The 27853-nt window shown below is 37.8% G+C and overlaps 2 protein-coding genes across 2 annotated transcripts in view; one reads left to right on the top strand and one right to left on the bottom strand.

The window, feature by feature from the left end:
• LOC134791999 (dynactin subunit 4) overlaps positions 1-27853 on the bottom strand; it is a 252550-nt gene that overhangs the window by 126260 nt on the left and 98437 nt on the right. The gene's annotated exons all lie outside the window — the stretch shown is intronic.
• On the top strand, positions 45-10236 carry LOC134792009 (uncharacterized). The gene is made up of 7 exons (XM_063763122.1): positions 45-562; positions 2013-2310; positions 3459-3555; positions 4322-4429; positions 8917-9024; positions 9846-9905; positions 10195-10236. The coding sequence occupies exons 1-7, from the start codon at positions 52-54 to the stop codon at positions 10234-10236; spliced, it is 1224 nt and encodes a 407-aa protein (XP_063619192.1). The 5' UTR covers positions 45-51.

The following is a 27853-nucleotide window of genomic DNA, read 5'->3' as shown; positions in this document are numbered from 1 at the left end:
CATGATTTGCAAAATCATTTTATTGGCACTAAGAATTTCATAGCCGCTAAGATGCCACGTATCAAAAAGGCATCACGCAACATGACGACCGTAAAGAATAATCGCACGTATGGCCTTTTCCATACCATCTGCAAGATCGCATTTTTGAGCTGCGGTACCAACTTTTGGTTTGAGGACATGGATTTTCCTGCAAAATTGATGAAAATCTATAACGCAATAGCTCCAGTCCTCGAAGTCATAGTAGCTTTGTTTATTATGTCTCATTGCGGTGCTTTTTGGACGCAGCCGAATTTAACTGAAAAGCAGAGCAGCGATCGAATGTTATTGACGTGTGTTAATGGCCTTACGTATTTGGTTTATGTCAACATTTTATATTATAAGCGAGAGATCAGAGAGTTGGTGATGACACTTGTCGTGAGGTTTTACGAGGTTTGTAACGATGGAACCATCGAGAAAATGATGCTTAGAACAACGTTCCGGTATTTGACGGCGCTTGTTCTTATATGCAGCTCTGCGATGTTTTCTTATGGGCTTGGGAGTGGGATTCAGGCGCTTACAACAAGTGAGTACTTATGCTTAGGATTTAGGATTCAACGTGAAATAGGAAATGATACCTAAACACGACTTTGAGGCATTACAAAATAAATATATTACAGTCGAAGAAATAGCTAACATGACACCGTAAATCAAATGAAATTCTAGTTTACTGTGAGTTTGTTTTTAGGGTTCCGTACTCAAAGGGTAAAAACGGGACTCTATTATATATCTTTCGCAACTTAACTAGACGAAGCCCCGCTTCGCGGGGTTCCTATTTCTGGGCGGTTTGCACTTCGAGCATCTGAAGCTACCTAACCGAACCTAACCTACCTACCTACCTACGCTTTTTCCCCAAAGTGTAATGTTTTCACGGACGTCACACAATATCAATAGGTAGGTAGGTTAGGTTCGTTAGGTAGCGTCAGATGCCCGAAGGGCAAACCGCCCAGAAATAGTTCGTCTAGTTCAGTTGTGAAGGAAATATTTTTTGAAAAGAAACAGTGCGGTGGGACCATCCCAAGAACTCCAGATTTAATGGACAGCCCACCGTTTTTCATAGTTTTGATGTGCAGCGCCACGCGTGGTAAATTAAAGAACTATTTCGACCAAAATGCCGTGGGAAATTACAAACGGCGCTGTTAATGTCATAAGGTATTTTACATAATGCCGGACAGTTTACAATTTGCCTTTTGCATTTTAGAAACGGCGCGGCGTCGTCATTTTAAAACCTGAAGCCGTTTGTAAATTGACGACGCCGTTTGTAAACGGCGGATTCTTACAAAATGCCTGCGACATATACAAGAATTGCTCGTTTAAAGATTTAAGATAATGTATTTGTTTCATGGTTGCGTTTGCCAATTAACTTAGGTCTAGCAATTTTACCTTGTTCAAAAAAAACATCAAACATTAACATTTATTCAGCAAATAGGCCACAAAAGCCTATGAAAAAACCGGGATTTATAGGCCCGTGAAATCCAAAATGGGAGAGGAACAAAATATATATTAAAAAAAACACAAACATACAAACACAAAAATCTAATATTATTTAGAGGTGTTAATGAGTATCTAATAAGTATCAGAACTTATACGGTTAGTCAATTTATCCTTAGCGATGTATAGGGTCTCCAAGAGTCAAAATCCTGTATAATTAAAACATTCATTAAGAGATAAAAAAATAACATACGGGAACCGAATGAGCCTGAATGAGGTGTCTCAATGTAATTATACTCAAAAATAAAGTTACTAAATACCTATAGCCCGTGTTAGCTTAAATAGACCAGTCTCCATAAACAGCACCCGTTCACGAGTATGACGCAGCAATCGCCTCCCTCAACCTTCATTAAAAAATAACTGATTTGCAAGACCGAAGTGATCCCATAAATGTTCCGTGAACAAAGTTTGTACGGAACACTAAAAAATTGTTAGTCGAGTTGTACTTCTATGCAAATGGATCCTTTGACCATTAACGTTTTCAGACGCGACTTTCACCAACATGATCCCTGTATGGCCAGACGTTGAAGACCGAAGAATGATCGCTGGAGCCGCTCGCATAGTCCACTGCATCGCCTGGTTGTTTTTCTTGGCCCGGATCATCGCCGTCTACATGTTAATTATCACCAGCACCATTAGTAACGCGCACCAGTTCAAGCATCTGTGCAAATATTTTGAAGACCTGAACGATATCTTTGAAGGCAGTGGCAGTCAGGAGGAAAAGGAGAGGAAATATGAAAATGCTTTTAAAGTTGGGATTAAAATGCATGCTATCACGCTATGGTGAGTAAAGAATGTCTACTTCCACAAGTCCACACATTCATGTATGTAAGTGACGAATCTCCTCTCCTCCACATCGGTGGAAAAGCAGCCTTTTGTATGATTTAACAACTAGTCCTGACTAATTTAATTCAACCGCTCCAGGGCATTGTCGTATAGGACGGGCCTTATAACTAAAAATGGTACTAGTACAGCGGTGTCACTCACGAATTCGAGCCAATCGTGCAGTCTCACGCAACTATTTGCACCAATCGTGCGCGTGATGCGAACTCATCAACCAATCGCGTTGTACCTATAGTGGTGTCACACCGCTGTACTGGCCCCATCCTTATTGCCCGTAAGGCCAGTCCTTCTTATTTTCAATATTTGCTTTATTGTCATCTATGCGACGGTCGGTGTGTGAGGTCGGTGATATGCTAAGTGCTGCTGTGGCGTAAATGTAACAACTGGGGTGCCTCTTCATTCCAGGGGCCCCTTGGCATTCAGCCCACTTTGCCACCCTACAGTCAAACCACTGAAATGCTGTGATATGTGTGTGTGCTGCTTATGGCATTAAGTTCGCCTTTTGTACATTAAGTTGTTCTTGTGCAATAAAGTTTAAATAAATAAATACTGCTGAAGCGCGTTTCGTACTTTTAATCTTGTTATTAAACGGTTATAGGTATGACCGTTTTCTTAACAAGATTATAACCGCATTCACCAGGGCGAGCCATGAATTACGTTCATAGCCGATAACACCGGAAAACCCATATGTAGCGAAAAGCGTCTACGAACAGAGACGTGACGACGTTCGGATGCAAACTGCACCAATTCCAGGCGTGGCTTACTTCGCGATTTCGTCGCGTCGCTACAAGTATCTGACATACATGCGGCTCACATACATTTTTGGTGTCTAGCTGTAGTAATTGCCGGAACGCTACGGAACGGACGCCTGCTCGAGTGCTCGCTCTTGCGCCACCTTGCGGTCATATCTGTTGTAATAGACGCGTTTTGTTAACTGCACCAGCATTACTGCATCCTAGTTACTATTATTTATTCTGTGCCTATGCTGATAACTAGGATGCAGTAATGCTGGTGCAGTTTGAATCCGATCGTCACCTTAAATGTGTTAAGTCCGAACCGCCTTCCAGATATATGGAAATGTCCTGTAGGTGCACGCGGCAGATACAGCTAACTGGCGGCATGGCGTTCAGCGGTCAGGTCATCATCAACGTCTGCTCACTCGGCCTGCTCATGATTCAGATGATGGTTGGTAAAGGGACCACAGATTACCGCAAGTTAAACGCAAAATTTGACAGCTCCAAACAACTGACAGGCTGATATCGTCCGACGAACTGGTAATCTGTGGGCTTCTTAAGGGTGGTATTCCATCTGTCCAATATCTTGGTCCAATGTCATTGCATCTCACTCTCTCATTAAGCAAAATGTGAGACAAAATACACATTGGACAGGTGGAATACCACCCTAACACAGTTAAAGTGTATTGTGGTCGAACTCTCAGCTCAGGAATCCAATTTTTGAGTGACAGTTCAATCAATCTTTCTTAGCCACTTGTCCAGCTTTTAAGGACTTGCGCCAAACAACAAATGTATAACCATACAAAATAAGGTCAGTGTGGCTAGGAAATGGCGTTTTTCTCGAACAACGAACAACATTGATAATTTCGTCAACAAAGCAGTGATTGCTTTTAGTTTCAGCAATCAAAAGCAAATAGTTTTTTTCCTATGATTGAAATTAAATCAAAGAAATATACACCCGTGGACGGAATAGCGCCTATGACGGAACTAGACACATTGACCTTACTTAAAAAACAGTCAAAAGTCAAAATCAAAGGCACTTATTGCAAACATATTAGCATATTACATAATAAGTACTAGGTAGGTACCTACATAATATGGACCCTACAAGGGCGCAGCAATCTTATCTTTTAACTTTTGGGTATGTCAACAGGAAAGACGTGAACATAGTTTTATGTTTGACCCACGTACTCGTACTATTTATTTCTGTTTTCTAGTCCACAGAGCGGACGCTGGTCGCAATGATGCAGATCATCTTAATGGCGTTGTTAATCCTGATTGGCACTGGACTATTCTTATGGAACGCTGGAGACATCACCGTCGAGGTGAAATTCGACAAGATACTTAGAGGTAGACCTAGACTGACTGAAATAGCAAGACACGTTCGTGGGACTCCCTCTGGTCGCATAACAACTTTTGTCATATTTTTAATTGTCATAACACTTTATGCATAAAATTGTAAGTCATAAAAATCTTTAGTCAGAATTATTCCTGAGCATAACTGAGTTTTTGTCATAAATGAGTTATGTCATACTTTTTATAGTCATTAATTTAATTTGCATAAAATTTTAAGTCAGCTGCTTGATATCCATAAGTATTTTTCGTTCGAAGTATTGCAGTGCATAGTATTAATATAGACATAAATTAAGTCATATATTTAGTTGTCATAATATGTTTTTTTTTTCATAATGTTACAAAGCATTAATAATAAATATGTATGGTTGTGAGCAACCTACGAAGGATAGGAGCCGGGTTCAGTAGCAGAAACGGTTTTATAAAAGAAACTAATCATAGTAGGTAGGTTAGGTTCGTTAGGTTTCTTTAGATGCCCGAAGGGCAAACTACGCAGAAATAGGAGCCCCGCGTGAGCGGGGCTCCGTCGAATTAAGTGTTTGGGCGGAGATTAGGGAAAAGGTTTTTTCGAGGAGTTGTTGAGAGGCTAAAATTATTTTCTTAAATTATTTATGTAAATCATTGTGGTTGTAAATTATTATGCAACAAAACGTTATACGTAAAAACCTTATAAGTATCGATAAATATGCTTTTAGCTGGTATGACATTTGATTCATTATAATCAAAACCTATATGCACAACAAAATATATAAAAACTGCTGAGTATGTCATCAAATATTATGGCTAAAAATGTATGACACAATATAATATGGCTTTTCATTTGTATGCGCAATGATGATTATGACACAAGTTGTTATGCGCATCAAAGATATGACTTAAACTTGTATGCAACCCAATATGGACCCCACGTTCGTACGTTTCCGTGAAAATACGGAGGAAAATAACTAAGTAGTAGTTCGTCCCGAACTGAGAACTCGCGGTTTATCTAAAACTAAGTATATAGAGCGATTGAATTTGTTGCGCCTACTAATTAGTCGGCAATGGATTGAAAATCACGTGAGATTTATTGCAAGGTCTGTGGAGCCCTTAACTGATACATTTAAGTCAACTACACGTTTACCCAATTTCATTTAAATTAGAACACATTTAGGTACTTAAGTTATTGTCCATCAAACGGTTTACTAATGTGTTGCAGAAAGTTTTTTGACATATGTTTGTATTGCATAATGTTACTTGGCAGAAGTGTCGCTTGGCAGAATTACCTTTCGCATAGTATCATTTAGCATAGAATCACTTCGCAGAGTTTTATAACCTAGAACCATATTTTGGCATACTGTTGATGATCATAATAGTATTTTAAACGAATATTGATTTCGCAGATAAATGTATTGCATACTATTTTGGTGCCATAAAGCTATCAAGTTTAATTAAAGGTGATGTTATAAATGGTTTTAATTGACTTACCAATGTGCTGCAGTACCTAATATGTTCTAACATAATCTGTTTTTATGGCAGTTGATCTTACTTTTCTGGTAGCCGTTCTTTTTTGTAGGAGGTCGCAGCTCTAACCTAACCTATTTTTCTGACAGCCATTCGTTTTTGTAGGAGGTCGCAGCTCTATCTAACCTAACCTAACCTAGCCTATTTTTCTGACAGCCTTCGTTTTTGCAGGAGGTCGCAGCTTTAACCTAACCTAACCTAACCTATTTTTCTGACAGCCATTCGTTTTTGTAGGAGGTCGCAGCTCTAACCTAACCTAGCCTATTTTTCTGACAGCCATTCGTTTTTGTAGGAGGTCGCAGCCCTAACCTATTTTTCTGGCAGCCATTCGTTATTGTAGGAGGTCGCAATTCTAACCTAACCTAACCTTCTTTTCTGGCACACGTCCAATTTTGTTCGGGTCGCAGTTCTTACTTAACTCAACCCACTTTTCTGCTAGCAGATAAAATCATTATGCCATAATAAGAGTATACTGCAGGATGATTATGGTACCAACATAAAATTACATATGCTAAACGAAAATCGCCAACAGTAATCTATATGCTGCGAAATGTATTGTATGCGTAGTAAATAGTAATGCCAAGTAATAGTTATGCAAAATTATCATTCGACTAAAAGTGTTTCTGCGATACATGTTATGCGAAATGTATTTCTGACAAACAATATTATGCCAGATGAGAACCCCCATCAAACTATCCTCTGATAGTTCAGCTTAAAAACATCGAAATGCCGAGACGTGCCCCTAGCCAGCCGCTTGTTCCAAGTTGAATGTAAGAACTTCGCTTCGCTTTGCTTCGCTTCGCTCGCTCGTTCGATGAGAAGCAGATAACAGACTAAATCAATTGGTATTCAGAAGCTTAGTAACTTTGTCCCATGACCAAATTTTACAGAATGATAGTTTGACTATGCTGAAAATTTGAATACCAACATGGATAAAATCTATAGCAATGCAATGCTATGTTATGTTATGGTACACTCAATTATTATGTTTCAAAATATTATTCAAGCTAAAAAAGAATGCAATAAATAACAAAAACAGTGGCCTAGAAAAGAAAAGTGCCACTTTGATCCCCCCTAGCAGGGAGGAAAAGTGCCACTTTGATCCCTCCTAGCGGGGAAGAAAAAGCCGGAATTTTCCGAATAGGTGACGTGAAAACATCTTTACCTACCAAGTAAACGATCCAAAATAGTTATTTGTTTCACTCGGGGTCAAAGTTGTTGTTTAACCGCTCGTGCTAATATTGATATCCGAGCAAGCGAAAGATTCCAACCCTACGCTCGTGGTTCAATTTTGGTATCAATATTAGCACGAGCGGTTAAACAACAACTTTGCCCCCTTGTAAAACAAATAACTACATTTACACGCGTCTAAGACACTGACAAAAAGGTCGTGAAAATATCGTTTGTTGTATGGGAGCCCCACTTAAATAGTTTTTTTTTTGTATTTGTTGTTATATACATATATGTTTATCCTATAAATTTTGTATGTATTTATATCCTTTATCTTTCTGGCACCTTGTTGTACATTTTGCTGCATTTGTCACCCTCTTTTCACTTTCTCCTCTCATCTACTCAAAGGTTAACTGGAAGAGATCCCTCAAAGGGATAAGTTCGCCTTTGTACTTCTTACTAATTGTATGTTATTTTGAATATGTCTTTTTGTACAATAAAGAGTTTACTACTACTAGTACTACTACTACTACTTATAGCGGCAACAGAAATATATCATCTGTGAAAATTTCAACTGTCTAGCTATCACGGTTCATGATGAGTTACAGCCTGGTGACAGACAGACGGACAGCGGAGTCTTAGTGATAGGGTCCCGTTTTTACCCTTTGGGTACGGAACCCTAAAAAGACATAAATTAGAAATAAGAGCTGTTAAGTCATAGAAATTAACAATAAGAGCTGTTAAGTCATAGAGTTATTATATAAATACCTATAGCCTATTAAGAAAGTAATGAAAATTAAGAGGATACATTAGTGTTAATTTTTCCATCCAAACGTTCTCGACATTTTCCTCTCTGGATTTTGGCCCTAGACGAGTAACTTTTTAATACTGGTAACAGTATCTGTGTCTGTATGTTTTTATTTTTTTGATATTCTTGTTTTTAACAAACTTTTATTAGGTCGACCTGTATGTAACTAACCGTAATGGAATCTAAGGTAACTAATTTAACCATCTTCTAAGGATCGTAGCGTCATGAAAATTGGCAGCTGTATGTAGTTCTGATAACAATACAATAATATGGTATAACTGTCGAACTGATCTGATGATGGAGACAGGAGGGGGCCATAGGAACTCTGTGATGAAACAACGCAACCTAATTGTGTTAGGGGTTTTTAGAATTGTCTCGATGAGTTAGTTGTCTGTCGTAAGAAAAGTACAGTCAGCGATAAAAGCTTGTACCAAAAATGAAATTTTTGCCAAGAACTTATTATAAGAACTAGGTTACTTCAAATAGCGCTAAAATCGGCCAAATTAAACCGGCCGTAAACAGACGCCTAGCATACACAATCGGAAACAATAACACAATTTCGTTACGAGGAGGAAAATGTCGAGAACGAAACCTCGATTTCTGAGATTTTTACGCAGGATTTTTCGTCTAAGCTGCAGTTGTCCTTATCGCACTAATTCTAGGAGCCGTCCCCGTCAGCGCAACACACAGTGACTAACATAGACTAGGAATCCTCTAGACTCTAGACGGAGTTTCTTTAGAGCAATTATTTCATGAAACCGATGCTGCCAAAAATAATGGGGTGCGGGGGACGAGGTGAGCGAGTCCCGTGCCGTTATTGGTCCGTTCAAAGACATGGGCGTCACACAAAGACACTTTGACTCGAAAATGGAGTAAAACTACCGTATATTTGTGGCAGAGGGGGTAGCGCTACTATGCTCAGTCTGGAGGATGTCTTGTCTGTGGTGACTAACAAAAAGTCTTATTTTACATTATTAACAGGCGACTCTCCTGCCAGCAGCCATGTTCCACTCGGGCTGGCACAACTGCACCAGACAGTCCTCGGTGCGTATGCGCAAGCTGGTCACCATCTCCATCGCGCAAGCACAGGTACCTACTTATAAACATTGATTAATATTTTCATATATGTAAAGTACGATACTCTACCACTTTTTAAGAGGCCATCAACGTGCACACTAGCGCCACTGCTAAATAATCGTGATTATTTAAATTTAACAACAGGTAGGTATTTAAAAAAGGGGGCCGCTACGTACTGTATTGAGTATTTAAGTACCTTTTGAATACATAACGTACAAATAGCCATGTCAGTCCATACAAAAGTTTGCACAATTGTGCAAGTTTTTCGGCAGAGGGGTAAGCTCTTAATGGCCACTCCAGTTATTAAATGCTCTAAGGTCGCAGCACATGAGTAGTGTTACGACACTGATTTTCAGTGTACGATTACAGTGTACGATAATACGATTTTCTATTAATTTATGTTTGTCAATTTTCTTAAATTTATAATCTGGCAATTATTTTATACGATTAGGAATTTTGTTGACCAATAAATGATTTTCGAGCCCAATGTGGGACGTACCGTTATTAGAATCTATAAATTGTAAATACATTTGTCAATCACAATGAAAGAACCTTAACGTTGTAGACCTTAGAATGCAGATGTCGCTAGTGTCGTTGTCATAGTTGCAATGACTAAATTTGCGTTGATTGGCGGAATTGGTAACGCAATGGACCGGCAATCCAAGGATGTGGGTCTCGAATCCATCGAGTCGTCCAGTGATCATCTTTGATTTTTTCATTGTGATTGACATCTGTAACTATTTACAATTGATTGCCAATTGGCAAGTAAAATAATGCTTTATTGCCAATTGGCAAGTTAAATTTGTTTATTTACCTAACCTATTTTTTTTTAGAAACCTGTCATCATCAAGAGTTTCGGATTCATAGAACTCTCTTATCAATCGTATGTATCGGTAAGTTGCATTCATTTGTAGTAGGTACTTAAAAGTAATTAATGCCTCTTTGTTAGGTACAGTCAGCAGCAAAAGTTGCTAAGCGGGCGACGTGTTCAAAATTACCTTGACACGCTCTTATTTTCTTAACAATAAAGTCGCGTCAAGATCAGTTTGACCACGTGGCCCGCTTAGCAACTTCTGCTGCTGAGTGTACCTAGTTATAAATAAGGGCGACTTTTGAAAACGTCTCTTCTATACAAAAACTAACGCATGCGCAAATAGTCTTAAATTTTTAAATTATTTTCAGATCGTGAAGGCATCGTACTCCGTATTCTCAGTTATGTATTAAGAAAAGGAAGATTAACCTTTTGACCGTAACGACTATTTTATATAACACGCAATAGTAAACTTTATCATAATGTATGAAGGTGCATTTTATTCTGTAACCTGCAAATTAAATCATTGCGCATATACCTAATTTTAGTAGTTTAAAAGAAGTAATAGTAGGTATTGAAAAGGCACAAAACTTTAAAAGTTTACGTTATAAGCAGGCAGTTAATTACTATGTGTTTTAGCTTGTATAAGTAATTGAAATAAAAATTTATGTATAGATCTTCAAGACCTTGATAATCGTTTGTCCTTAGCCTACATTTTAACATTTGTGTTTGTTAGAAAGAAATAAAATTTAAAATATGTACGACAAAATTTATAACATTGTTTTTTAATTTACGATACCTATAAAAATAATTGGTAAGATAAAAACGAAATAAAATAAACTTGAAATAAACATAATATAGGTAGGTATTTGACAAGAAAGATTATGGCTTACCACATCCATAGATACAGGCTCCACAGACCCTCGCACGCGCGCGGTTTTCGACCCTTTGTGCTTACCGACCGACTAGGTAGGTGCATTCAATTGATCTAATAGTAGAAGAGCCGGCCGCAAATTTTCTAACCGACTTGATACCACGATGAAATGCACAATGGTTTCCCATAAAAGTGATGCAAAGTCCGAATTCGATAGTCTGCCACGGCGGAACTTGCCGAAAGTACGAAAAAGAAGGCCACTTCCGGTGCAAAAAAAGGGGGCTGATTTAACCCATCTGATACCGAAATAATAGTTATGGCAGCAGTTAGAAATTTACATGTAGACACATAAAAGCGAAGTCTGCTAGTATTTTTTTTGCCGGAAGTGCTTGGCAGACGCTCTCAAAGGTGGCCACCGGGTCCCCTAATTTAACCCATCTGATACCGCCATGAAACCAATTCCAGTCGGTAGGTATGAACCCTCATGTCAGGAATATATAATTCTTAGTGTCCGACCGAAGGTTCGGTTTCGGTTTCGGTTTCGGCCAGTTTCGGCCAAAAAATCATGTTTCGGCTGTAGTTTCGGTTTCGGCCAAAAAACGGCCGAACCTTTCGGCCGGGCCGAAACTTACGAAATGGCACTTCGGACAAAGACCAAAAGTTGGGGAATAAGTAGGACAACAATAGTAATAACCGACATTTACTGATTCATGTATAGGTATATTTATATTATAAAACACAATTCCACCAATGAGGGCGCCACTGGACGGTCGACGCAGTCTTATGAGGCTGTCAATACCTATAACGCGCACACTGTCTATCGCACACTTTATATCGGAGTGAATGAGATAGCACTATCGCACGTAGCCGTTGGCCGAGTATCAGCTTGGCCCGAGTCGAACGATGTCTTTTTCGCTCTTATTCAGTCACTTTCCTATCTACCTCTAATGGCAAATTTTAAGCGAGGCTAAAGGCTACGCTCAAGTAGTACTGCAAAGTTGATTTTCTGACTATTGATTAAAACGAAGATAAAACCCTTAAAAGTGTCCCCAGTGCAGTTTTTCATACGAATGCTCGACCTTAGCCTCACTTTTTACCTCAATTTACCATTTGGTTTGTGTTCCACATGTCCTCTACTTCAACTTAGCCGTTCGCCTCGCTGCGCCATGCTCGGCCTGCGCGTCTCGCTTTTTAATACAATGGACGTTGGTTGGAGTCTGTGCTCAACTACTTATCCTGAAGCCTGAAGCACGGCTTTTACTTCGCATGAAAGTTCGCCTCACTTGGGCACTTCGGACTTTTAGGCCCAGGTGAAGATCGGTACCCAGCCTTACGATTATCATCATTCACTTGCCCTTATCCCATTCATTTGGGGTCGGCGCAGCATGTCTTTTTCTTCCATACCTCTCTCTCGCCCGTCATCTCATCATTCACTTGCGTTCGTTTCATATCATCTCTCACACAGTCCATCCACCTTTTTCTCGGTTTTCCGCTCCCGTTACTTCCCTTGCGATATTGTTAACAAAAAATTTCGCGCTCGCTGCGCTCGCGTTTTCGGTTGGTTTTTGGTTGATACATGTTAGCTTGACTGCTGAATGAATAGAGTTAGACCAAGAAAATTCTGCAATGATTTTGATAGCATACGCAGTGCTACTAGTGCAAATGTTATTTATACGTCATAATTTCATAGAAATTTTGACGTTTAAATAACACTCGCACTGCGTGTGTTATCAAAATCGTTGCAGAATTATCTTGGTCTAACTCTAGTAATTTTCTTAAAAAACTGCTTAAGTAACATCAATTTCAAGGACATTGGGTGTTGACAGCCCCATAATATTTGTGTAAAAGCGGTTTTATGACATTTTTTCAACGATTTTATCAAGTCTACAAAAGGTTCGGTTTCGGTTTCGGCCGAAACTAGAGCCAAAGCCGAACATTCGGTTTCGGTTTCGGTTTCGGCAAAAAACACGTTTCGGTCGGACACTAATAATTCTGCCAAGGCTTTTCCTGCTGAAACACCTTGGCAGACGAGATTATGTGAGCAAGGTAACCATCGGTTACCCTACACTAACCCATCTGATACCACCATGAAACCAATTCCAGACGGTAGGTATGAAACCCCATTTTAGGAATATATAAGTCTGCCAAGGTTTTTCCTGCCGAAACACCTTGGCAGACGAGATTATCTTAGCAAGATATACATCAGTTACCCTACATCAACCCATCTGTCGTCAAGCTCACCATACTTGTTAACCTATCGAATGAGATGATGCCTTTACTGATACTGGTTAGCGATATGTAATCATACTACATACCTATATGAGGCCTGGACGTTAGTGAGATGACGATTCACTCATTGCTGGTGTCCTACTTTATTACCTGCATATAAAATAAGTTTCACCTGATTATCCACCTGGTTTCTTGAACCTCATAGTCGCCTCCAAACCTCCCCTTATAGCGACCCCATTCCTCACACTAAGTTTACCATAAGTTCATATTAGCCATCAACAATTCCCTCGGATCACTGTTCACTCTGAATACTGATATACGTTAGTCACAATTTACATGAGGCACATCATTAATCTAATAACACTATAAGAAAGCCGTTGAATTGATCCCCAAAGCAAAATTCTCCCTCCGTATCTGTTCGCACATAACCTCCCTTTCTTACTATCGTTCGGCGTCTACCCTCTTGTCTTGTCCTAAAAAATCACAATAACCTAGAAGCGGTTATTTAACTTAAACATGACTGCGAGCGCCATCTACTCCATGACGCTGGCAACTATTAGCCGGTTCGCATGTTCGCGACACTCCCGCCCCGCAGGAAAAAGCTACTCTTTTAATTGAAATTAGATGTCCATAGGCAAACATGTAAATAAATCAACAATTAGGGCCAGTTGCACCGACCACATTTGACAGACTGATCAACGTCAGCCGGCGCGCCCCGGCACTTTACTATGAAACTTTCCATACATAAAAATTTAGCGAACTCTTTAACGATACGAAAAGTTTGGTGCAACCGACCCTTAGATGATAAGAACACTAATGTGAATAATAATGTATTTGAGCTGTTCATCCTCTGGATGCCTCTCTCGGCTTTGGCGCTGTGAATCGGCATGACCTGAGATTTCGTACCATTTCTGATGATGTCGTAGAAATGTGCTGTGGCACACCGTTTCTGAGACTGATCTGATTGTTCATCTGTATTTGTGCTGAGCTGATAAAGAACAGGATCCTGAGACTGGTCTGAGCATTCATCAATGTTTGTGCTGAGCTGATTAATAATTTGATCCTGAGATTGGTCTGAGCATTCATCAAGGTTTGTGCTGAGTTGATTAATAATATGATCTTGGGACTGATCTGAGCATTCATTGATATCTGTGCTAAACTAACTGATCTCTGATTTGAGAATGAAAGCAGTATCCTGAGATTGGTGCGAGCGACTGAGCGTTTATCGGTGTCTGAGCTCAGCTGAGTAGGATCACGGCTGCGATTTGTCATCTCTGGTCCGTTACTTATCTCTCTGTCTACCTATATCTATGTCTATGTGTGGTATTTCCCACAATCTCGCGCGTTCGGTCCCAAATTGCTCCGAGCAGTCCTTAATTACAACGTGGCAACACCGATTTGATATCAAACATCGGTGTTGTTAGACAGTGAGAACTCAATTCGCGCTATGTTTTATCTATGACTACCATCTGTGATGTTCTGATGTTATATGCTGCTTTGCTCTTATGATATCGTTAATAACTTGTTTCACTACTTCAAGGGTCAGAACTTCTACTACAGCAGACGTATACATGATGACCAGCATAATTTGCGTAATTAAACAACTGTAACTTTATTAAACACCGCGGCGACCGCGCGATCGAACCATAGTTATTACACAGACAAAAGCGACCGTCTTAACCAAACGTGACGTGTATATGTAACCTAAGTTCCCACTTCTCTTTACTTATTACTACTGGCAGTAATCTACTATGTGAAGTATTTTAATCTACTTGCTTATTCATTAAACCTACTGCTGACATATCCATCTCTTCGTGTATCTACTTCATGTCCGGCAGCCCTCCCCAGCCAAGGAAGAATTACGCTATTCTCATTTAATCACAAATCAACATGTAAAAGAAAGAACCTATCTACAACTCAAGAGAACCACATTCTTTTTTATTTTCTTAAGCTAAGCTAAGGATATTTAACAGACTTGTCAAATCAGGCACTTATTTCGAGTCAAGTCACCTTTTCTTGTAGTTCATTCTGATTTATTAAATAGATATTGTGCCAAAAATTACTGCAGTTTTTATTTTTCTAATCATTTTCTGATGCTGGTGTGAAATAATCTAGTTTAAAAAGGTTGGGACAGTCGTGTCAGCCTCTCTATTAGGTATGAAAGCCATCAATGCATTTAACCTGAGCTACACTCAAATAATATAAACTGAGCACTTTATTTTCATCTTGGTTAGTTACAAAACCTGTCAACAACTCTTTTTTACTGCGTTACATTTACGTTACCGTGTACCTAAATATACCTAACCTAACCTATATATATATATCATGCTAAGGATCGTAGAAACAGCATAGCAAACTGTACCTACCGAGGTACCGATTCATTACGACTTTACATGACTATTCTTTAATTAATGTAACCGATCAGATCTTCAAGTGTAATAATCGCCCGCTTCCCGTACTACGGTATTTTCACTGCTGTGTCTATCAAATTGACCCACTACGTTTCCTTTATTCGCGAATTTTCACTTCACAGCTTTGATAACCATGAGAGACATTGAAGGGTACTCACTCAGTACTCTCAGTAGCAAATACTCAATGTGTGGCAATTAATAGAGAATACAGTGGGCACGGCGTCTGTATACTCTTTAAAGGCTTTCGCAAAGACTTTTGATTTCCTTAACTGAGTTATCTTTTTAAAGTTGACCAAGGAGTGCAACTGTTTACTGACATCGGTGAATACATAATGAGTATTGGAAGGCTGTTAGGGTGGTGTCTGAGTTGGTATGAGACTGCGTCCATAAAAGCCGATTCCCACCGGCTTGCCTGTTTTTGGACGTTTGAGCAGAGTTGTAAAGGAAATATGTAAGCCAATTAGCCCCGGCTTGCCTATGGATATGTTTGACGCGCCGCCACTGGTTGATAGCCAACTTATCAATAACCTCAGTTTTGCAAATGACATGATTATAATTAGATTAAGTGTCTGTGGAAAATAACTTGCGGTTCTGTTTCTAAAATTGAGCATGTCAGATATGAGTCCATAACTCCATACTCAGGATTCAGACCAGATTCATACCCCAGGATCAAAAGAAATAAGACGAAGTTGATGCATGTCGATCTATCTGGTAAAATGAAGAGTACCAATACATTGCACGATCTAGAGGCAAGTTGTTGGTTTACTTGGGATCTTAAATAAGCGACGATGGCGTTTTCGACCAAAGGGTGGTCAGAAGAGATCAGATAGCCAAAGCTGCGGTGAAACGACTCGCCAGGGTATGCATATGGGAGAACATACAACCAGTATCACACTAATGCGGACGCCTTCTTTTCTCGATCTTTCTGTACATGTCCAAACCTAGACCATTAAAACTGAAACCCATCATAGGACAGATGCATTTGAGAGGTGGTGCTGGCGAAGAATGCTTGAACCCAGTAGGTGAAATTGCATCAAGTCTCGACGAACTCAACATCAAACCGAGGTTATCCACTATTTGTACTCATCGCGCACGTACTTTCTTCTACTATCGAGGCAGAAGAGGATCCTATAGTCTGGAGAAGCTCATAATCACTGGCCACATGGCAAGGAAGCGTAGGGATAGGCATGGACGTATGGCCACACGGTGGGCGAACAGAAAAAATATTAAAGACAAAGCCACATTACAGGCTAGCATATCTAGGTATACTGCAGATGGTGAGCACTGGTGAAGAACCACACAGGACAGGTGTCCAACTGTCCACTGTGACCCAAGAGGATAGGGACACGAATAAAACTGATAACTCTGTCTTGTGACTATTGCTCCTGAAGTAGTCGTACATAAAACAAATACCATGTCCTTAACACTACGATATTTCACAGCAATATTAAAATTAATGAAGAAAGATACATATAGAACTTCATTATATGACATCTGATTCTAATTGTGATTCTGATTCTTGTGTAGCTCCAGCCTCCAGCCTGCATTTTATATCTCAATATTCTGATTAAATCTGATAATCAAGCTAACAGTTGAGGCCACGATCATATACCAATAATTATTTGGCTCATGATTGATCTCTTCCTTTTACTATAACATAAAAAGTTTAATACTTAATTGAAGTTACCTATCACCCTTTCCTTCCTTCTTCACAGGTTTAAATCAACACATTTTATGTTAAAAATAATGTTCACTCGCATCACAATGTCTGTTGTGATAGACGACAGACAACTCTACGTGCCAAAGGTATGCTTTTACCGAGTTTTCAATAACAGGCATTATAACTACATAATATTACAAACACCTAATGTTGGTACACACTGTATTATCCATACTATTTTATTAACATCTGAGCAAAATCTGTGTTGACAGACGAGATAAAATAATTAGCCGATACGCTGTTGAGCCTGGAATAAATATAATATGATATAAAAGGCTAATTTCTAGCCTAGTGTTAAAAATAAAAAAAATATTAATTATTATTAATGTTTCGTCTAGACCATCTAGTATTATTACAGTTTACCACACAACATCTATCGTGGCCCATTTTTATTGTAAACATGATTTTTAAGGCAAAAAGAAACGTGAACAAAATAACTCAAAAGTATGTGAATCGACAGAAACACTGCTTGCTAACTTGTCATATTGTCATTTAGCCACATCAAGCGCTGAGTTTGTTTCGGCTCCCCCCACCACTTGCCTTGCACGCAGCGAATACCTACTATTCCTTTTCGTTACCTAGACATAGGTAATATACTCTGTAACAAATGCTCATGTGTCTTTGTCATTATGCCATTATTTAATTTCAGAACTACTTGCACAGAGTGGTATAATGACTACCATCATAGTTAAAAATACGTTATCACATTTATTTAAATAACCGAATACTTGAGAATTTCTCTTATTCAGAAACCTATCCACCATGGTCTTACTACCGTCTCTATAATTATTATGAATATGTAGGTTCGTATTCTTTAGTATTTAGTATCTCGATTGGGTAGGCGATATCAATTAATATGTGTTGCTTGATTCCAATTCATTTAACAAAATCAAATTAGTTATGCATGGCTAATGGCTATTCTTTAAATTATCTAGCACTCCCTTATCCATTTCTGTTCGAGTAAAAGTAAAGTATGTACTATGTACTTAGAAGTATCTAAATCAGTTAGCAGATAATATAGAAACCACTAGCCCATTCAATCAGTATGACTTTCACTGGGAGTCTTTTCAATAATAACTTATTTTAGCATTTTTAACACTTTAGGTTTGGGTCATCGTATGTACATACATACACAATTCAGAAGTTTAGTTAATCTTTATCTAATCACTAATCTATGGACTTTCCACACTAAGAATCAATGGTTCAGTAATAATAGGAAGTCATTATACCTTAGGGTATTGCTTAAGTGCAAACATATTAGTGGTGGCTTATACTAAACAGTTTTGCCTTTGTCCTTTACATATCCAAGTTGATATTTACTGATTCTCTGATAACAATCTATATTGAAATGTTAATTGGGAATAAATTAAGATACTATGCTTTATTACATCAACAGACAAGTTTTTGGAACCTTAATGTAACGCTGATTAAACGCAATCCATAAAGTAAGTGAATATTGTTTAAATTAATTCGGTAGTTTTTTATTCGTTTACAATCATTTTACCCGTTTATTCTTTCAGAACAGAAATATCATGCATGCCAATTGAGTATGTTACTATTGTTAAATCTAGCGAGCCCCATTTTTGGCCGTTTGCTGGTACCATTGGAATGCCTGAGTGATTCTGATTGAGTTCCAATGATGTTCCTGGTCCTTTGAGTTTGAGTAGTATGTACCTACATTGTACATATGACGTCAAGTTGTAATCTGATTTCAAGTGCCTCCTGCATTTTCATTCAGGCACATTACAACTAAATTGTACCGACTTCCAAGAAACCAATCCGTTACAATTCCTTACGATTGTAACAACAAACAACGATGAGGCAAGAAATTCCATATTAACATCTCTTATGATATGAGTGGTTCTAGCCCTTCAAACGTGGTGAGTGTTAAATTCGAGTTTTTAATTAAACTCAATGGTTCTGATTAAAGCCCAGTGAAAATATGGATCCGCAAAACATACCATTATAATAGCCTGGTTTGTTTGTCTGGAAGATATCAATCTTTTAGCGATAAGACCGCCCGTTGTGCACCATAGTGATATGTGTTAAGTTCCTTTACATATTGGTGAGCAATAAAGAATATTGTGTTGTTGTAAAAATATTGATCATATAAGTATAAGGCTAATACGTTAAACATGATACATTCGTTTCATGAAAAGATACGCAGTATAAATTGTTGTCATTTCACCACACTTGCGCTCACGACTAGTTTATTATTGTATTATCACGTTTATTATCACGATAATTTGTGATGAAGCGGGTATTCTGCAAGCAATGCATCTTCTAGAAAAGCATGCAATCGAGTAATAATTAACTTGGCGTGGAACTTCATAATCACAAAATATTGTTTACCACCAATTTAACTAAATACCGATGTAATAGAATATATACAAAATCGGAGGTCAGACCTAAACTGGTTTGTAAGCAACAACAGTTGGTAAGCCATAAGTAATATCAAATACCCGCATTAAAAATAAACTTTCAATTTGGTACTAAAACTATTCGGCCACACAGAACAATGAATGCGAGATTATGATTCTTATTATTTTAATATTAAGATCTTAACTCATGCAACGTTACAAACAAAATTGCAAAGGCATGGATGCCAAAAAAATTCGCATATAATTATTTTAACAGATCTAATCATTTATGCGATTTCATTTATGTCTTACATTGAATTAAATTACGAAAAATGTCATAATCGTCACTTAAGAACCCAATTTAAAAACAGATATAATTAGTAATGTTAAATTGTTGATCAACTGCATAATTTGAATCTTCTAGCTCAGGTGATAAAGTCGCTGTTTGAAAGGATCCATTCTGGTTCACAAATCGACCAGCAAATTTTAATTCAAAATATATTTATATAGACCGTGATTACCTTTCCCTTAACCGTGAATCGTTCAAGACTGTTATTTTTCAAAATGTCGTAAAATTTATTAGTGCATGATTTTATCAAAGATTGGTCAGGTAACTAAAACTAAACAAGTAAAGCAACTTGTCAACTACATCATCAAACATAATAAATTTCAAAATGAAACCATGTTCTTGTGAACATAATCATAACATACACCCAAATATAGATTATATATAAACCTCCTGTTCAACTTAAACTTGTTAGGCATGAGCAGGTATGGTAACGGTACCAATCATATGATATTTAAGAGAACAATATGATTATTCACAACTTTGAGAAAAAATCTAGTTACTTTTATCAAATATTGCCATTGGAGCTTCTTCACCTTTTCTTTGATACATGACATATATATATTTCAGTTCAGGATTATTGCTGATAAGTGTAAATTTCTACTGCTTAGGGCGTTAAAACTTGAGTTGAATGTCCGTTTCGTCACCCACGTTTTTAGACATGTTTAATGAAAATGTACGTAATGATTGGTTTCAACGTAATGAAATCTGAGACTTAAGCAGTTCCATGGCTCTTGTTGAAGGTAGTCTTACCAAGTTAGTGTTTAAAAACTGATTATAAACACCTCTCTGATAGAATTTATAGTAAACATACCAATATTGTGCTATCTTTTCTGATGTGACAATCTTAGCCACTCTCTCATTCTTATAACATAGAAATGTTGGAATCCTGAGCGTTGCTAGGGTTTCAAGGCACGTGGGTTAAAAACAAACTTTGCTGCCCTGGTGACACAAACATTTTTATCACATCAACCAGTAACAAATACTGGCTGTAAAACGTTAAATATATACGGCCAAGTATCATCTGAACTAGGCGGCATCGACATAGGCGTCCCCCAGGGGTCGTCTTTGGCAAATGTATGCTTTTTGATACAAGTCAACGACCTTCCCTCAATCGTCCAAGGTGACATGTATCTGTTTGCCGACGACGCATGTGACGTCATATTAACAGCCCATTCTGTGCGGGGATTAGAAGAACTAATCAGTGCCGACATAAGACAGATGCAGAACTGGTTCACCAATAACGGCTTAGTGTTAAATTTATCGAAAACACAACTATTACACATCAATCTCGGAGGCAAACCTCCTAAGCCACTACACATTCGGATCGATGACACAAACATCGAACAAGTAAATTACACAAAATTTCTCGGCGTGACCCTCGACTCTTCCCTTAAATGGGACAAGCATATAGATACTTTATGTGGCAAATTGTCAGGTGCGTGTTTCGCTCTTAGTAGGTTAGCCCACGTGTTACCTCAAAAGCAACTGCGTACCAGCTATTTCTCCCTGTTCCACTCAATCATGTGCTACGGCCTGGAACTATGGGGAACAGCAGCAGAATGGCACCGCGTCTTTGTCCTACAGAAACGGGCGGTCAGACTACTATCTATGGCGGCCCCAGGTTCACCAGCAAAACAACTCTTTATACAAAATAACATACTCACACTACCATCACAATACATATTTAACATCGCCAAACACGTACACACACACAAACACACTTTCAATACTAGCAAGCTCACCCGTACCCGTCTAGGAAGCAAAGAACGCCTACTTCCCGCCAGCCACCGACTGACTAAGTCCTCCAAAACCATGCACGTACTGGGCCCCAAAGTGTATAACAAATTACCGCAGGACATCACCAAGATAAAATCCATCAACTCATTCACGCGCCAACTAAAGAAATGGCTCCTCTCGCATGCCTTTTACAGTCTAAATGACTTTTATAATTTACAATCAAGTTCACATTTTAGATAATATTTTTTTTTTATGAAACAAATTTAATTAACACTATCATCACAATTGTAATAATATTTGACACACTTATTTAGGTATACCAACCAAAACTGTAATAATAATGTAACACCCTGGCGGGTGCTGCCTCTGCGTGCGTCCCATGACACGGGCAAGGGCAGCCTCCGCTCGGTGTACCCCTTACATTTCATTAAAGTGTCAAAAGGGCATCTACGTGTTGGCTTCGGCTCCGCGCACGCCTCCCAAAGGTCCGGAACACCATTGTTCCGTGATGGGAAAGACATGTAATTGTATTATTGTAACATAATAACTATAATTGTAACTTAATTTATCTAATTTAATTTCCATTTTTGACGTGTAATATGTAATTATATTATAAATAAATGAGTATGAGTATGAGTATGAGTATAACATATACTTTCAAATATTTTTATCATTCAAAACTATCACTTGAAATTCCATTCTACTGCTTAACATGAGGAATCAACTCCAAATTTGCACTCTATAGGACTGATTGATTAACACACTGCTTTCAAAGATTAAAGCGAGCTTTTTAGTATTTTGTATTCCAAGTAGAATTTTTTGAAACAATTTTGTATTTATATAATTTACCAAGGAAATTTTTGTATTTAGATAGGTACCTATTTTTTTTTTATAAACTATATATATATTTACTGACATTTGCAATCTCTTGTATATCAAAGAGCAAGAATGTTCAATAAAATGTAGGCACTTAATTGCATATGTGCTCCGGTGAACCACTAACATATTCGCCTGCTTAACGCCTTTTTGCAAGAATAGGATTACATAAATATGGACTTCATTTCATGCCTGAAATAAAACCTTAAATTGAACTGAACAAACCAAAAAATGTAACTCTTTAGTTGTACGTGCATATATAAATTGACTTTTCATATGTTACTTTTGATGATGATTACAGTGCATGTGCATAAAATCCCAGCATCTCCACCATGTCGTCAAGCTCACCATACTTGTTAACCTATCGAATGAGATGATGCCTTTACTGATACTGGTTAGCGATATGTAATCATACTACATACCTATATGAGGCCTGGACGTTAGTGAGATGACGATTCACTCATTGCTGGTGTCCTACTTTATTACCTGCATATAAAATGAGTTTCACCTGATTATCCACCTGGTTTCTTGAACCTCATAGTCGCCTCCAAACCTCCCCTTATAGCGACCCCATTCCTCACACTAAGTTTACCATAAGTTCATATTAGCCATCAACAATTCCCTCGGATCACTGTTCACTCTGAATACTGATATACGTTAGTCACAATTTACATGAGGCACATCATTAATCTAATAACATCATAAGAAAGCCGTTGAATTGATCCCCAAAGCAAAATTCTCCCCCCGTATATCTGTTCGCACATAACCTCCCTTTCTTACTAACGTTCGGCGTCTACCCTCTTGTCTTGTCCTAAAAAATCACAATAACCTAGAAGCGGTTATTTAACTTAAACATGACTGCGAGCGCCATCTACTCCATGACGCTGGCAACTATTAGCCGGTTCGCATGTTCGCGACAAGCGGATTTGATAGCCCACGAAGTGCACGTGTTATTTGAAACGTCAAACTTCTATGAAATTATGACGTATTAAATGACACTTGCACTGCGTGGGCTATCAAATCCGCTACAGACTTCTTGGTCCGACTTCTAACAGGCCGCCGGACGATATCGGCCTGTCAGTTAGAACAAAAATTTGACAGTTCCGAACAACTGACCGGCCGATATCGTCCGGCGGACTGTTAGTCAGTGGTCGGCTTTACATAGGTCATCGTTGATTTTTACAAGCTTTTATTTAATTTGCAATGTAGGTACCTATGTAAATAAATAATATATGTAACTATGTTTGTACGATTGTACGGGTCAAATCTTGCAAGCTAAATTTGACTTGACCCACTTTCCGACTTCCAATGAAGCTGAAAATTTGCATACTTACATATGTAAGTCGGAAGACAATGCAATATTATGGTACCATCGAGCTGATCTGATGATGGAGACAGGAGGAGGTGGCCATAATAACTCTGTGATAAAACAACGCAATCTAATTGTGTTTGAGATTTTTAGAATGGTCTCGACGAGTACCTATTAGTTGACTGTGCAAAGAAAAGTACAGTCAACGATAAAAGCTTGTAGTTACCAAAATGGAATTTTTGCCAAAAACTTATTAGTGTTCCGTGCAAAACTTTGTTCACGGAACACTTATGGGATCACTTTGGTCTTGCAAATCGGGTTTTTCTCAGAGACCGTTTGACGTAGATACCTAAAATTTGGAACAGTTATAGCAATTACCACCACTAATATTGTAAATAAGTCAAAACTGCTTATATCTTCTTTTTATTTTGTTTCAGATTGTTAAGTCATCGTACTCTCTGTTTTCAGTAATATACTAGAAATTACCTAATACTTTAGAAATACAATCGTTCAATTACAGCTGCATTTGTTCAACTTTTAGAGCCAGTGATTTGCATAACTTTAACACCCACCTAACTGCAACTTGAAACAATCTACAACAAACAATTAATTTATTTCATGTTTATTTACTAGCTATAAAGTAGCATTATGAGTAGCGAAACTAATAAAATGAGTAGATACTAATAAAAACCGTTTTTTTTAAACACCGTTTTTTTTCAAAAGGATAAAATTTAATTTAGGAAAATACTCACCTGCTATACCTACAAAGCAATAATAAAATTTAATAAATAATTTGTTAACCGAGGAATGAAAGGCCCTCATTTCGGTCGATGTATTAGTTGACAATGTATGGAAAACGTTAATTTATTTATCCACCCTTCTACATTGTTTATGATCTAATAGTTTATAAGGGCTGTCTGTACTCTGTAATATCTATGGTTCCTCTATTTATAACGCACCTACACTCGTCTCTTAGAGCATTTACCTGCCTGCACCTGGAGACGTCATGGCTGTCATTTTCTGTACAAAACAGTCTGCCGATTTTTGCGGGGGAGGGGACGTCAAATGTATTGCTATTACTACATGATTTGTACGTAACGTACAAATAGCCATGTCAGTCCATACAAAAGTTTGCATAATTGTGCAAGGTTTTCGGCAGAGGGGTAAGCTCTTAACCCTTAAATGTCATAAACATAGTATTTAATTAGGTTAAAATAGTAAATAATACCATAAATACCTAAAACATTCTTTAAAATAAAAATAGAAAATAAATAATGTACAATATTAGTTATAATTAGTTAATAAATAAAATAAGTTACTTTCATATGTATAACATTTCCTATAATATAAGTAATAACAAGACTGTTTAGTTATGGAGGAGCGGGGCACCCTGATACAGGTTCACTCACCTAAAAGGAAGTCCCATCCCAACCACTGATGGCAATTTGTAGAAGCTTAATAAGGAAATAAATAATTTTTCATTTTCATTCATTCATTCATTTTCAAATGCATAGTGTTGCCAAATGTCTACAAAGCATTAGACAGCTCACAGATTTAAAAAAAAAAGGCTTACGTACTTGAACGCACCTTTATACCAAACGTCAAGTAGTAGGGTGATGATTTAAGGGTTAAATTTACGCAATATTTATAATTTATAAAAATTACATTCGTTTTAAGACGAAAAGTCGGAAAGCTTGGAAAAATTCAGAAGTTGATAATTTTTAGTATGTGATTTTGAACGGTGTTTTCGAAGTTTGTAATTATTTTATATTTAAAAACTTTATCATAGGTATATCACAAATAGTGTACCTTTCTAATGGTAGTAAAAAAAATCATATATCTATTACTGAAAATTACATATTTACATAAATGTGATTTAGCCAATTCAACTTCTAATACTGATTTAAGTTTATCACGAATAAAATGCTTAATTCTGATTCTGATTTCGCAGTGAAAATCGAAGCTATATTTTTTTTACTATTTTCCTAGAATCGGCAAACAATTATGTGATACATATATTAATTTCGGGCAAAAAGAAAAAGTCATGCATTTAAGGGTTAAACGCGACTCCAGTTATTAAATGCTCTAAGACTCGTCTACACGTATATAAGATTGTATTTAATTTAATAAAAGTATCTGAAGTTTCCTGAAGCTTTCTTTATTCCACCACACCACCACCACTGCCAGGGCTCATCATTAGTTTGGCGCTCGAACGCAGTTTAATTTCAGTTTCATTCAGTGGCAAAGTTTTAACAATGATCCGTTTCTTTTCTTGGAGATAAACCTATAATTCGTTTTTTTAGCATGGAAATAGGTAAACAATCTTGCCGTGTCTCTTTATTGAAAAATAAGTCACGGCAAATATGTAACAATTATGAATCTTATACGATTATTTACATTATCTTGCTGTCATAAGTAATAAATAGATTCTGATTTTTAAAAAGCGGATTTAATTACATTTAAGACACGTCAAGATCGCGTATAGTATTTTTCTAATGCTAAAAAAACGAACTTTAGGTACCTACCTACTTATAAATATACATAGGTAGAGTCTGTGCGGAAAGAGAAGAGTCGTGAAATGTAGGGGAGCCCATACATTCTACGACTCTTCTCTTTCCGCACAGACCCTATATACGTTATGATGATGACGATCGGGGATCTCGGAAACGGCTTTAACGATTTCGATGAAATTTGCTACATGGGGGTTTTCAGGGGCGAAAAATCGATGTAGCTAGGTCTTATCCCTGGTAAAACACGCATTTTTGAGTTTTTATATGTTTTCCGAGCAAAGCTCGGTCTCCCAGATATTTTCTATAAAATAGCCAATTGTCGCAATCTCGATTGCAATTATAGGCAGTTTACCGTTTCTACCCCTATTAAGTAACGTTTACTTTACCCTCTTCAACTAGTCCCGTAAATAATGAACAGTCACCGATGACGGTCGTCATCATTAAACGATTAGGTACTTTGATCGTGGAGCCCACCACCTGATAGCAATTATTCGTTATTATGACTATTATGCGAGTATCACCATAACCCTTGCCACGGAAATCTCAAAAATTCTATAATTAAGTAAGTATCAAAGTTACTAATTTATAAAAAGTGGTTTCAATTAATAGACACGTCAAGATCGCGTAGTCTTTTCTAATGCTAAAAAAATGAACTATAGGTACCTACCTACCTACTTATAATTCTTATAAATATACATCTATACATATAATAAAGCTGAAGACGGTCGAAAGTCTGTACATGGAAGATAATTGAAAAAAAGTTGGCTGGGGATACTTAGAATCGATAACAGAACACGTTCCAAAAGTTTTTAGAATTTTTGTCTGTTTGTCTGTTTATCTGTTTATCTGTTTGTCTGTTTATTTGAACGCGCATCACGTGAAAACGGCTGAACGGATTTTGATGAAAACTTTACTAATCTGTCGAGAAAATCCCCGGCCAGGTTATAGGCTATAAAAATTCAACCCCTAAAAGGGGGGGTAGCCACAACACTCGATTGACTTAAGTTTGCCCCTGAATCGTATGGCGCTACTTCGGAAGGAGGGGCAAACTTTTTTCAAATATGTGCTAACACTATAGAGTATAGAGCAGGGATGTAACGGATGTGGTTTTATCGGAACCGAAAACGGAAACGGAACCGAAAACGGAAACGGAACCGAAAACGGAACCGGAACCAGAATCGGAGCCTGACTTTTTAACGATGTAGTCGTTTTCCCCTTTCTAGAATAAACCTTCAGACAAAGTTTACACTTAGCCGTGTCCCACTAACTTCATCAAAATAGTTCCAAATCGAACTTGATTTCGGTTTCATTGTGCGTTTTTTTACACACTAACATTCACCACACACACTACACACAGTCAGTAGTCAGTACACAACAGAACACATACGATTTTAATTTTAATAACACGAATAAAACAAAGTATACAAAAAAACAACAAATTAGCGTAGCACGTGGCAAGCGGGGCGATGAGCGAATGACTGGTATGATACTTGTACATATTTGATGTACGCCGCCGCCGCGCGAAGCATTGACATCCGTTATAACTTCCGTTTCAAACATAACGGAAGCGGAACAGAAACGGATGTGTAATACCAAACGGAAGTTCCGCCTTAACGGAAACGGAACCGGAGCTCCGTAACATCCCTGGTATAGAG

The sequence above is a fragment of the Cydia splendana genome, chromosome 7 (genome assembly GCF_910591565.1).
Source record: "Cydia splendana chromosome 7, ilCydSple1.2, whole genome shotgun sequence".
NCBI lineage: Eukaryota > Metazoa > Arthropoda > Insecta > Lepidoptera > Tortricidae > Cydia > Cydia splendana.
The sequence above is the reverse complement of the archived record's forward strand: the minus strand, read 5'-3'. Positions and strand labels throughout refer to the sequence as shown.

Coding starts and splice junctions, on each gene's coding strand:
- LOC134792009 (XM_063763122.1), top strand. CDS start 52: ATGCCACGTATCAAAAAGGCATCACGCAACATGACGACCGTAAAGAAT. Junction 4,430..8,916: donor CTGGAGACATCACCGTCGAG/GTGAAATTCGAC, acceptor CATTATTAACAG/GCGACTCTCCTGCCAGCAGC. Junction 9,906..10,194: donor CTTATCAATCGTATGTATCG/GTAAGTTGCATT, acceptor AATTATTTTCAG/ATCGTGAAGGCATCGTACTC.